Source organism: Bos indicus, chromosome 8 (assembly GCF_029378745.1).
Source record: "Bos indicus isolate NIAB-ARS_2022 breed Sahiwal x Tharparkar chromosome 8, NIAB-ARS_B.indTharparkar_mat_pri_1.0, whole genome shotgun sequence".
Lineage (NCBI taxonomy): Eukaryota > Metazoa > Chordata > Mammalia > Artiodactyla > Bovidae > Bos > Bos indicus.
In genome coordinates, this window is record NC_091767.1 from 96,962,288 (window position 1) to 96,974,156 (window position 11,869).

General features: G+C 36.2%; 1 protein-coding gene across 1 annotated transcript in view; it reads left to right on the plus strand.

Moving 5' to 3' along the window:
* The window catches only part of RAD23B (RAD23 homolog B, nucleotide excision repair protein), a 45,130-nt gene extending 34,371 nt beyond the window's left edge, over window positions 1-10,759 (plus strand). The window contains exons 7-10 of the mRNA XM_019966687.2: window positions 1,029-1,161; window positions 2,738-2,865; window positions 3,562-3,732; window positions 8,363-10,759. Coding sequence (XP_019822246.1) covers window positions 1,029-1,161; window positions 2,738-2,865; window positions 3,562-3,732; window positions 8,363-8,476 — 546 coding nt within the window. The 3' untranslated portion in view covers window positions 8,477-10,759. The remainder of the gene's footprint in view (window positions 1-1,028; window positions 1,162-2,737; window positions 2,866-3,561; window positions 3,733-8,362) is intronic.
* Window positions 10,760-11,869: the final 1,110 nt, after the last annotated feature.

An 11,869-nucleotide genomic window follows, 5' to 3' on the forward strand; every position in this document is an offset into this window, starting at 1 on the left:
TTCTCTATATGTTTGTGATTTTGGCCTCTAATTTACTGGGAAGTGGAAGTGATTACTAGTACCATCTCATATTTATATGCAGTATTTTCTCCTCTATTCCCTTTCCAAAACCTATAAAGATTACATAATTTGATAGCTATATGTGAGAAGTCTTATAAATCATTTTTATCAAAATAGGGTATTCCAAAAATCTTAGTGCAGTTTTAAGTTATAACAACTTCAGAAGATAATGTCACAAACTTAGAAAAATCATCACCCAAAACTTGAAGATTCTTTTATACCCATTTACTTTTTTCTTTCTTTCTTCCTTTGGGCCATACCACACAGCTTGTGGGATTTTAGTTTCCTGACCAGGGATTGAACCCATGCCCTTTGCAGTGAAAGTGCGGAGTCTTAACCACTGAACTAAAAAGTCAGATATGTCCTAATAAGATTTGTGTTGATATTTTGAAATTTTAAATAATTAGCTTTTTAATGTTAGACAGTATTATATGTAAGTTTAGGATCTTGCCTGATACTTTGGTGTTAGATATTAATATGTGTTGCTGTATAAACATCATTTCATGACTTTTTTTAATTAATAAAATTCCTTTATGTCTTACATCTACACTCTCTAGTTGGGTAGCTGTTGAGTACTATTAAGTATAAGTAAGTTAATACTTAACTCTTTTTTAAGTGTCTTAGTACCATTAGCCACATTTCAAGGTCTCAGTAGCTACTTGTAATGGGTATTTTTATTGGACAACATAAATATAGAGGTGTTCCAAAATGGTAAGTTCTGTTGGGCAGTGCTGCTGTATATAATAGCAATATGTATCCATCCATACCACATTGAGGCCATTTCTGATCTTGAATATGTGCAGACTTTGTTTGTCTTTATCCTTTGCTTTGAATGAAGCAGACATCTGTTTGATGCTTTTAGAAATTAGACAAGGATATTGAATAGACTTATAAAGTCTCTTATTCTGTGTAGTATTTAACTAACTTTGAATGATGAGCTATTCTAAAGCTTGGGAATTATGTTACAGGGAATTCCTGGAGATCGAGAAAGTCAGGCTGTGGTTGACCCCCCTCCAGCAGCTAGTACTGGGGCTCCTCAGTCTTCAGTGGCTGCAGCCGCAGCAACTACGACAGCAACAACTACAACAACAAGTTCTGGAGGTAAAGTGGCATCTTTTGATGGGGAAGAAATGGCTATGAGTCTTCAGTGTAAAATAATTTAACCTGAAGTACTTTTGAGGTGAGGTTCATTCTCAGAGCATCATAATTCTTAAAATCTCTTTTAGTGTTAGAGAAAGGCCCAGAAGAAACTATACTACGTGGATATAAAAGATACTCTTATATTAAACTTCATCTCTGCAGTTTTGGTAAAGGACATATTCTATTTAGCTCATTTTAAGGAAGAGATGCTTCCCAGCTTGCATTTAGTGTTATATTCCGAAGCCATTCGGAATAGTTTGCACACCTTGTCTCTTTCTCTGCCTATAAATATCATAAAATATAATTCCAAAGCCAGTAGGATCTTAATGGTTATTATAGAACCAAGAAAATGAAACCTAGTATATTTAATATCTTATATCTAGAGGTGAGAGCAAAGCTTGAATTCAAGTATCTTTACTGACTAGCACCCACACTTGGGTTGGCAAAGGTTTGACTAGAAAGCAAAGCCTAGAGCCTGTGAGAGGCCTGGGAATGTTCACTTTCATTCTTTCTTCTGTAAAATTGATAAAGTAATTCAAACTGTTAATTTTGAAGAGATCATTCCTTTATGTATTTCCTAGCTCTAATTATGGCAGTCAGTTCTGGTTCATAAAAATCCCTAAGCACTTTGTGTACAGTCTCCCAGAGGATAAGCTTTCATTTCCTGAGATTCAGCATGGAAATGGAGGAAGCAGAGCTGTGGTTCAGGTTTGGGGTACTGTCCCGTTCAGTGACACTTATTGGATAACTTAGTTTCTGAGTCTTGTTTTCTTCTGTAAAACTAATGTTACACAAAGAAGAGTAAATAACCCTGATCTGTGGCCATTTTAATTTGAATGATTGTCTTGAATAATTCAGGAGATAAGAATGTACATCAGAAAATTCTCACTAATCTTCGTAACCTCAAAAGCATAATTCTTTTGTATACAATTAAAGAGGGTAGGTTTTTTTGTGTTTCTTAGTTTTGGTATATATATTTCTTAGGAACTTTTGTGCATCAGAAACAACTTTTAATACTTTTTATAGAGTATATGCAGGGCACAGGTTCTCAGTATTATTTGATAAATCGAGTGCCCAAGGCAGTTGTAGGAAAACTTCCTTCTTTGAGTGTTCTGTTTTCTCTACATTGTGTGCTGTGCTGAGTTGCTTCAGTCGTGTCTGACTCTTTGCAACCCCATGGACCGTAGCACGCCAGGCTCCTCTGTCCATGGGATTCTCCGGGCAGGAATACTAGAGTGAGTTGCCATGCCTTCCTCCAGGGGATCTTCCCCACCCAGGGTTGAACCTGCCTCTCTTACGTCTCTTGCATTGGCAGGCAGGTTCTCTACCACTAGTACCACCTGGCAAACCCACTCTCTACCTGAGCTAGTAGGAATAATTTCTGCAGTGTAAGACTTGCAAGTTGGTACAGTTTGAAGATTGTCATTACTTACTTCATTTTATATACATCTTAGAACTCAAATCATTTTTTTTCTTCACAGTGTTTGCTGTCTAAATTATGTTTGTTATTGTTTAAAAATATCCCTGTTTATTTTAGGACACCCTCTTGAATTTTTACGGAATCAGCCTCAGTTTCAACAGATGAGGCAAATTATTCAACAGAATCCTTCCCTGCTTCCAGCATTGCTACAACAGATAGGTCGAGAAAATCCTCAGTTACTTCAGGTGACTGTTTAATCAGTTTCAAAAATGGTTAGGATGTATTACATTTTGTAGAAGTCAATGGGCACCCCTTCCCCTCTACCAGGTGTATAAACTGTTCTTCCAAGCTACCCTCAGGAGAATGTTATAGAGGTACTGATAAAAAGAGAATTGCGGGTGGGGTGGGGTTAATTTAGTCAAATACTAAGTTTGGGAAACACTTTATTAAAGAATATGAGAAACTCTCGCAAAAAGAGATGTTTAATTTTCTAAATCTCTCTTTCTCAAGCTTATTACTAGAGGTGCAGTGCCTCTTAGAAAATACCCCTGTGGGCTTGTCTTAGTGCTCAGGCCATGAAGTATTTGAGTTTTGTGTAGCATTCTAGTGCCTGCTAGTTGTGGAAGATAAAAATAGATAGACATTAATATAATTTTTCTTTTAGCCATCAAGTAGTTTTTTTAATAGTAATGGGGGAATGGAGTGTTTCTGAAAGAGAAATTGAATTCTTTTAATTTTTCACTGTTTACCTCCTTCAGAAATACTGAGTTTCTTTAATGTACAAGAAATCACATCCTTCCAAAGACCAACTAATCCAGAATCATTCTAAAATAATGCAATTGCAGAGTTGTAGCTTTCCTTTTTATTTGTATTAGAGTTCTTATTTTCCTGGAGGTACTTTATATCAACGTGTTGTTCTTTTGTTCTTTAAATCACTGCAGCAAATTAGCCAACATCAGGAGCATTTTATTCAGATGTTAAATGAACCAGTTCAAGAAGCTGGTGGTCAAGGAGGAGGGGGAGGAGGTGGCAGTGGAGGAATCGCAGAAGCTGGAGGTGGTCATATGAACTACATTCAAGTAACGCCTCAGGAAAAAGAAGCTATAGAAAGGGTGAGTTTAAGTAAAACTTAAAAATTCCGTTCTAGTCACACTAGCCATGTTGCAAATGCTCAGTAGTCACTTGGGCTAGTGGCTCCTGCATTGGGTAGCCTAGATATAGAGTATTTCCATCGTGGAGGATAGCTCCTATTGGGCAGAGCCAAATAGAGCGTTATTCATGTAGGGATTGCAGTGGAGACTGTCCCTTCTCAGCCCTACTCTCCATCATGTTCTTTGTGAAGCCCAAGGACCAGCATTAAATACCAGTCTAGCATGAAATTGTTATAAATAAATCAAGCTAAAGATTTCATTGATGAATTAAAATTCAAGAGGAAAAAAGTATATGCTCAGTTCAAGATTATCCTTTTTTAAATTTATATTTCAAATTTTATTTCACTGTTGTCTCTAAATGTAAATATATGTGTGTGAATTATATACAGTATGTATAGTGAATATCAGAACCTGATACTTTGATTCTCTTTCACCCTTATCAGGTCAGCCTGTACAGGTCGTGCCAGTGCAGTAACCTGGTTTCTATGATACGGTGACTAGTCAGTCGTCTGCTCTGGGCCCCATGTAAACAGAGAATCATAGTGCTTGCCCTGTCTTATCTTACAGAGTGTTTTGAGGTAGAAATCAGAGAAATTGCATATTAAATAACTTAATACTTAGAAAAGCATCTGAGCTTTGTCTTTATGACATAAGCATATAAGTGTTCAAGGTTTATAACTGGTATTTCTTAAAAGATACTTTATATATTGTGCTGTTTTACCCCCTCAAATAATAGAAATGACAGTAGACAATTGCCTCACTTGTTCTATAGCAACTTTTTTTTTTTTTTGAGACTGTCGGTTCTTGATTTCTGTGTTGGAGAAATTTTCTTTTTGTTGCTTCTGCTTTTGGTGTTGTACAAGAGAACACTGCCTTACCCAAGGTCAGAGGACTTGCGCCTGTGTTTTCCCCAAAGAGTTTTTATAGCTCTTATTACATTTACATAATGAAAAATGTCTGTGCTCCATTTGAGTTAACTTTTTGTTTATAGTGTGAGGTGTAGGAGTCTAGATTGATATGTTTCGCCTATATGATATCCAGTTGCCCAGCACCGTTTATTGAAAATACTTATTTTTATTCTTTGACACTGTTACAAATAGAATTGTGTCCTTTTTATTTATTTATTTATTTTTGGCCACACCAACACATATGGGATCTTAGTTCCCTAACCAGGAATCAAACCCATGACCCCTGCATTGGAAGCACAGAGTCTTAACCACTGGACCATTGGGGAAGTCCCTAGAATTGTTTTCTTAATTTCAGTTTTTGGATTGTTCATTGTTATCTGGAGATACAATTTTGTGTATCATGCAGTTTTGTATACCAAAACTCAATTTTGTTTGCCTTCCTGAACTCAGTTGTTAAATCTTAATTTGTTTGTGTTCCTTAAGATTTCTATATGTAAGATCATTTGAAGGTAGACATAGTTTTACTTCTTTTTCAATTCAGATGTCCTTTGTTTATTATTATTTACATATATACTTACTTGCTTCATTGTCCTGCTAGAACCTCCTCTATTATTGAATAGCAGTGATAAGAGCCAACATGCTTATCTTGTTCTAGATAGTAGAGGAAAATGAAATATTAAGTCTTTCACCATTAAGTTTGATGTTAGCTGTGGGTTTCATTAGATTCCTTTTATCAGGTTGAGGAAGTTCTCTTCTGTTTCTATTACATTGGATGTTTTTATCACAAAGGATGAGAGGTTTTGTCAGATTGTGTGTTGAGATGATCGTGTGACTGTGCCCCTTTTTCTGTCAATATGCTTTGTTGTGCTGACTGATTTTTCTGTGTTGGCTCAGCCTTGGATTCCTGAGGTGAATCCTCTGGTCGTGCTGTTCAGTGCTCTTTATATGTTGCTGGAGTTGGTCTGCTAGTGATGTGTTGAGGATTTCTGCATCTTCATGCGTAAGGAGTATTGGTCTGTAGTTTTCTTGTGGTGTCTTGGTCTGATTTTGGTGTCAGGCTAGTACTGGTCTTATGGAGTGAGTTCTATTCTCTTCTCTCGTTTGGAAGAGTTAATGAAGAATTGGTGTTAATTTTTCTTTAAATTGCTGGTACAGTTCACCAATGAAGTTATCTGGGCCTGGCTTTTGAGGAAGTTTTGTGATTACTAATTAAGTCTCTTGTCATAGGACTTGTTCAGGTTTTCTGTTTTTTTTTTTCCTTGAGTCAGGGTGGTTTTTGTTTTTCTAGAAATTTGTCTGTTTCATATATGTTGTCTAATTTGTTGGCATACAGGTGTTCTTAGTATTCCCTTATTGTTGCTTTCATTTCTATAAAAAGTAATAATAATGTTCCCACATTTATTTCTGATTTTAGTCATTTGAATTCTCAGATTTTTTTTTTTCTTGTCAATTCAGTAAAGGTTTGTTAATGTTGTTGATTTAAAGGGAAAAAAGCAAGAGTTTTTGGTTTTGTTGAGTCTGTGTTTTTCTAGTCTCTATTTTATCTCCTTCAGTTTGCTTTAGTTTCCCCTTTTTCTTCCCCCTAGTTTCTTAAGGTGAACTTAGATTATTGGTTTACTATCTCTTATTACATAGGCATGCCTTGTTTTATTGTGCCTCTCTCCGTTACATTTCGCAGTTAATTCCTTTTTTACCAATTGAAGGTTTTTGACTGTCAAGATGATGGTTACTTTTGACAATGAGTGTTTTTAAATTAAAGTATATACATTGGTTTTTAGATGTCATGCTGCTGCACACCTAACAGACTACAGTATAGTGTAAACATAACTTACATGCATTGGAGAATCAAAAATTCTTGTGACCTGCTTTATTGCCATATTCGCTTTATAGCAGTATTCTGTGACCGAACCTGCAGTATCTCTGAGTTATACCTGTAGATATTTACAAGTAGAAACTTCTGCAAGAACTGCTACAGCAACATGCCATAAATTTTAGTGTATTGACATTTTATTTTCATTTATCTCAGTATTTTCTGATTTTGTCACTTTTTGATCTGTAGGTTTTTTAGGGTTTTATCAATTTCCACATTTATGAATTTTCCGAATATCCTTCTTTTATTGATTTCTAAGTTCATTCCATTGTGGTCAGAGAACATAATTTGTGTAACTTTAATCCTTATAAATTCGTTGGGGCTTGTTTTGTGGCCTGACATGGTCTTTAGAGACTGTTCTGTGTATCCTTGAGAAGGTGTATAATTTGCTGTTGTTCGGTGTTCTGTAAATGTCTGTTGGGTCTGGTTGGTTTATAGTATTTTTCAGGTTTTATACTTGCTTGTCTTCTGCCTTCTCTTATCTATTATAGAACTTGGGGATATTGACGTCTCCAGCTATTGTTGCATTTTTCCCTTCAAGTCTGTCAGTTTTTGCTTAATGTATTTGGGGGCTTTGTTGTTCTGTTTGTTTATAATGAAGTCTTTTTGATTGTTTTATCATCATAAAATGTCTTTGTTTTAGTAACACTTTTAATCTTAAAGTCTGTTGTCTGATATTAATATAGCACTTGAGCTCTCTCTGTGATGGTTTGCATGGTGCGTGTCCTTTTCCGTCCTTTCACTTTCAGCATACTGTGTCTCTGAATCTAAATGTGTGTCTTACTGTAAAGCATATACAGTTGGATTGTGCCCTGTTTACCTTTTACTTCAGCTAGCCCAGCTTTAATGTGGACAAGACCTAAGTAACAAAATCATTTTTGAGTTTCTTGTCCTTATATGGATGAGTATAATCATGCTGAATTAGGAGTTTTGCCTAGTTTTTAAAGGCCCTTTCTTGATAGAGTCTAATGCAAGGGACAAATGTATGGCACCTGGGGAATTAGATTAATTCACCTGAGTGTATTTAAAGGCTTTTAAAAGCAGTGATTATTGAGTTGCAAGTGATTTTCAATAGACTAGGAAAATAAAATTAAATGGATCATATCACCTTTTAAAATGCTATAAAAATTAAGCAGATAAAAACAATATTGTATGTCTTGATTTCAAAAGTATGTCATGTAATATTACTAATAATTGACCACTCGTTTTTGTAGTATGAAGTGTTTCATAAAGCAAGGAGGTTAAGATTGACCCTAATTAAGGATATGGCTTTTTTTTTTTTTAAACAAATAATTGGATTAGGTAGTTAAACTCACCTCCACCTCCGGTTACTCTCATCCATAGCTTCACCACTTATGTACTAAAAGCCATCTGATTTACAGATTTCTGTAGGGTCATTTATTTTTAAACTACCACAGCAGCTAACGTTTAGTATTAATGCCAGTGAGTGTTATCAAAGTATCTATTTAGCATCAAAATTTTAACTAGGAGCAAAGAATTTTGTAAGTGGTTACAGGAAAGGGCCCCAAGTTCTATCTGCTGCTGCTACCGCGAAGTCGCTCAGTCGTGTCCAACTCTGTGCGACCCCATGGACGGCAGCCCACCAGGCTCCTCTGTCCATGGGGTTCTCCAGGCAAGAGTACTGGAGTGGGGTGCCATTGCCTTCTCCAAAGTTCTATCTAGCTCCTTGAATTGGACAGCAGCTCCATAATCAGGGATGAATTCATGTAAAATTCTCAAGGTTTTTTGCATCCCTTATAGTATGTTTTCAAACAATGATGACCTCATAATATGTTTTCTTTCTTTCTTGCAGTTAAAGGCATTAGGATTTCCTGAAGGACTTGTGATACAAGCATATTTTGCTTGTGAGAAGAATGAGAACTTGGCTGCCAATTTTCTTCTACAGCAAAACTTTGATGAAGATTGAAAGGGACTTTTTTTTTAATCTCACACTTCACACCAGTGCATTACACTAACTTTGTTCACTGGATTGTCTGGGATGACTTGGGCTCATATCCACAATACTTGGTATAAGGTAGTAGATTGTTGGGGGTGGGGAGGGAGGGATCTAGGATATAGGGCAGGGATAAATACAGTGCATGTCTGCTTCAGTTAGCAGATGCCGCAAATCCACACAGTGTGTAAAATATTATACAACCAAAAATCAGCTTTTGCAGGTCTTTATTTCTTCTATAAAACAGTAGGTAACTTTTCCTAGGTTTCACTCTTTTTAGTGTACTAGATCCAGAAATTTAGTGTAATGCCCTGCTTTATATTTCTTTGACTTAACATTGGTTTCAGAAAGAATCTTTGCTACCTAGAATCTACAGTCCCTATTTTATGGCAACACTGGATAATGGCTTTGTGAAATTGGGGGAAAAAAATGGGAGTGACTGTAAACAGAAATGCCAAATTATTGATGGTTATTGTTGCTGCTTCAAATAAGTATAAAATTAATGTGTAAGAAAGCCCATTCTTTCATGATAATACTTGGGGTTGAAGGGGGGAGATGGGGGAACATTTTCTTAAGATGAAAATAATTAACTGCTATTTTAAATTTCTTGATCATTGAATGTGAGACCCTTCTAACATGATTTGCGAAGCTGTACAAGTATAGGCAGAGTTATTTTTCTGTTTACATTTTTTTTTGGTTTATTTTGGGGGTAAATTGGTAGCTGCCTAATTACTGTTTACTTCATTGTTATATTGCAGTAAAAAGTTATAAAAACCACGGTTGCATGTTTGCTTTTGATGTATCCCTTTGTGGAGTTAGCACTTTGGGGCCAATGAAGAAATGCAGCATTCACTCTCCCTGTCTTCCCCTTCCCTCAGCAGAAATGTGTTTGTCAGCAAGTCGTGAATTCCAACTGCTGCCTTTTTTAAAACCCACAAAATGCTGATTCAGTTCAAGATTAATGCAAATGTCTCAAAACTGGGTTTCTGATATTTGTAAATGTTTTTTCCTTATTAGATAAGAATGTATGACCATTAAAGTTGTTAGGATTATTTTGCTTTTGAAAAGAGAAGGTGGACAGAACTACAATCCAGCATCTTTTATTGCATTGGAAAGACTGGCAAAATCTTTTGGAAGGGTTGGGAGATGCAGCTGGAATAGTACTTTGGAAAATATACAATCAAGATATCTCATGGCATATTAAAAGAAAAATCTTAATAGCAATGTTGGCTTTTATTTGGATTTTTTTCACCTCAGCTTTTTTCTTTGGAATCTCCTTTGTTGGCATTGTTATTTGATCATGAAGAGGGGGCAGGTGTGTCTACTTGTTTTATTTTTTTCAGCTCTCTTCCTGAGTATTAAAAAGACTAAAGAAATAATTTTTTTTCTGCCATCTTATACTGAGTTAAGAAGATGAATTTGCACAGATTTTATCCTACATAATCTCTTAATCCTTAGCACAGTTTGGTGATGACTTTTAAGCTTTTACATCATGCACTCATAACCTATCTCTTATGAAAATAAACAAAATTATGATTTTTTTTCCCATGTTAATCATGTAGTTTAATCTTCATGTGTTTATTCCATAAACACAACAAGACCTTTGGACTTTGTATTACCTGTATGTTTTATAATGGATTGTGCAAAAATGTCTCAGAATAAAATGAGGATTTGTAAATACGTTCATCTTTCGAGGTAGAGCAATGAGTTGGGAAGAGGGATGGCATTTCTGGTGAGATAATGGAGTATTCGTTTATTTTCACGATATTTTATCTGCTACTTAATTGCTTAGAGCATAGTGAAAACTAGAAAAGGAGAGAAAAAAACAACCAGCAGCCACCGCTTCTTTTCTCTGGGAAGTGACAGCAGGAGGTGTTCGATCACATGGAGCTTTTCTCCTTGGACAGCAGAACTACAAATAGTGGGATTAATAATCAGCAGAAGACAGCTCAGGCCACGTTTGGCCATTCTTTGCAGTGCTCTGTTTATCTGTGGAAAGAATCAGCCATGACACCATGAAAGAAATAGGCTTTATGTGGCCTTTTGCTGTTATCTTTTAATTTACAAACATTTTGGTAAATCTCTTAAGTGGCTACATGACTTCGGAATTTTTGCGTTGGAGGTATTCTGTCATCTGTTTCTTGAAATCTGTTGATTGTTTAGTTGCTCTGTGGAAGACCTGAAGAAGCTTAAGTTTATACTTGTTAAATTCTTACTGCCGTCTAGTCAAATATATTTTTACATTGTTTAAAAATACTGAAGTGTTCCACCATATGATTTTTTTTCTCCTGTACTCGATGGCTAGGATTCTAGAGAATTAATTATAAAATATTTTCAATATATCCAACATGGCATTTCTCATTTTTTAAAATGATTTTACCGTATAGAATCTTAGATTGGAAATGGACAGTGCCCCATCACTGATCCTTCTGCTTTCTTTGTTGGTGGTGAATTAGGGTGTGGAATGCCCAGCACTAGGTCGGTTTTATTGGGTCTCCTGTTTGTGTTCACAGTGAAAACATCAACACAGAGATGGGACACTTCCTAGAATGTATATATCAAAGTTCATGGGGGCTTTAGAGATGTCAGGGAGTTCTCCCTTTTCCAAACCTCTTTTTTTTTTTTTTTTTTAAACATCAGCCAGCCTGAGATAGCTAAGTACTCAAAAGCAAGCAGTTTACAGGAGTCCTTCCTGACCACATCTGTGTTCTGCTGAACTGTCTCCTGTGCGGCTCAGGTACAGTGTGTTCTTCCAGTTGACTTCCCACTGTCCTTTTTGTTCCACTTTGTTCTAAGCCAGGGGCCAGCAAACTGCAGTCTCATGAGCCAAATCTGGCTCACTGCCTGTTGTATGAGCCATGAGCTAAGAATGGCCTTGACAGTTTTCAGTGTTTTGTTTACAAAAAGGCGGAAAGATTTGAATTCCAGCGTCCATAAATAGTTTTGTTGGCACACAGCCATGCTCCTTTATTTACATATTATCTATAAGCAGCTACTTTTGTGCTAAAGAGGTTTGCTGTTGAATAGTTGCCACAAAGACTGTGGCCAGCAAAACCTAAATACCTTCTGGCCCTTTACAGAAAGCTTTCCATCCATGTCTTAGATTGCACCCAGCCCTATCATATGTTAAATTATGACGCTTTTCCCCCTTTTATTTGTCATTCTGGGCCTCTTGAGGTCTTAACTTCAGTTTGCTTTGCTTGTGACCATCATGGGGTCTTTCAGAGGTGTGGTATCACCCCCACATATTCATTATCAAAGGGAGGAGCGCCTGGTGTGCTAGTCCGGCATGTATGTGATGTCTAAAATTATTCTTTGCTATTGCTATGCTATTTCTTGTGCTTTAGTAAGATAACTAAATAAAGC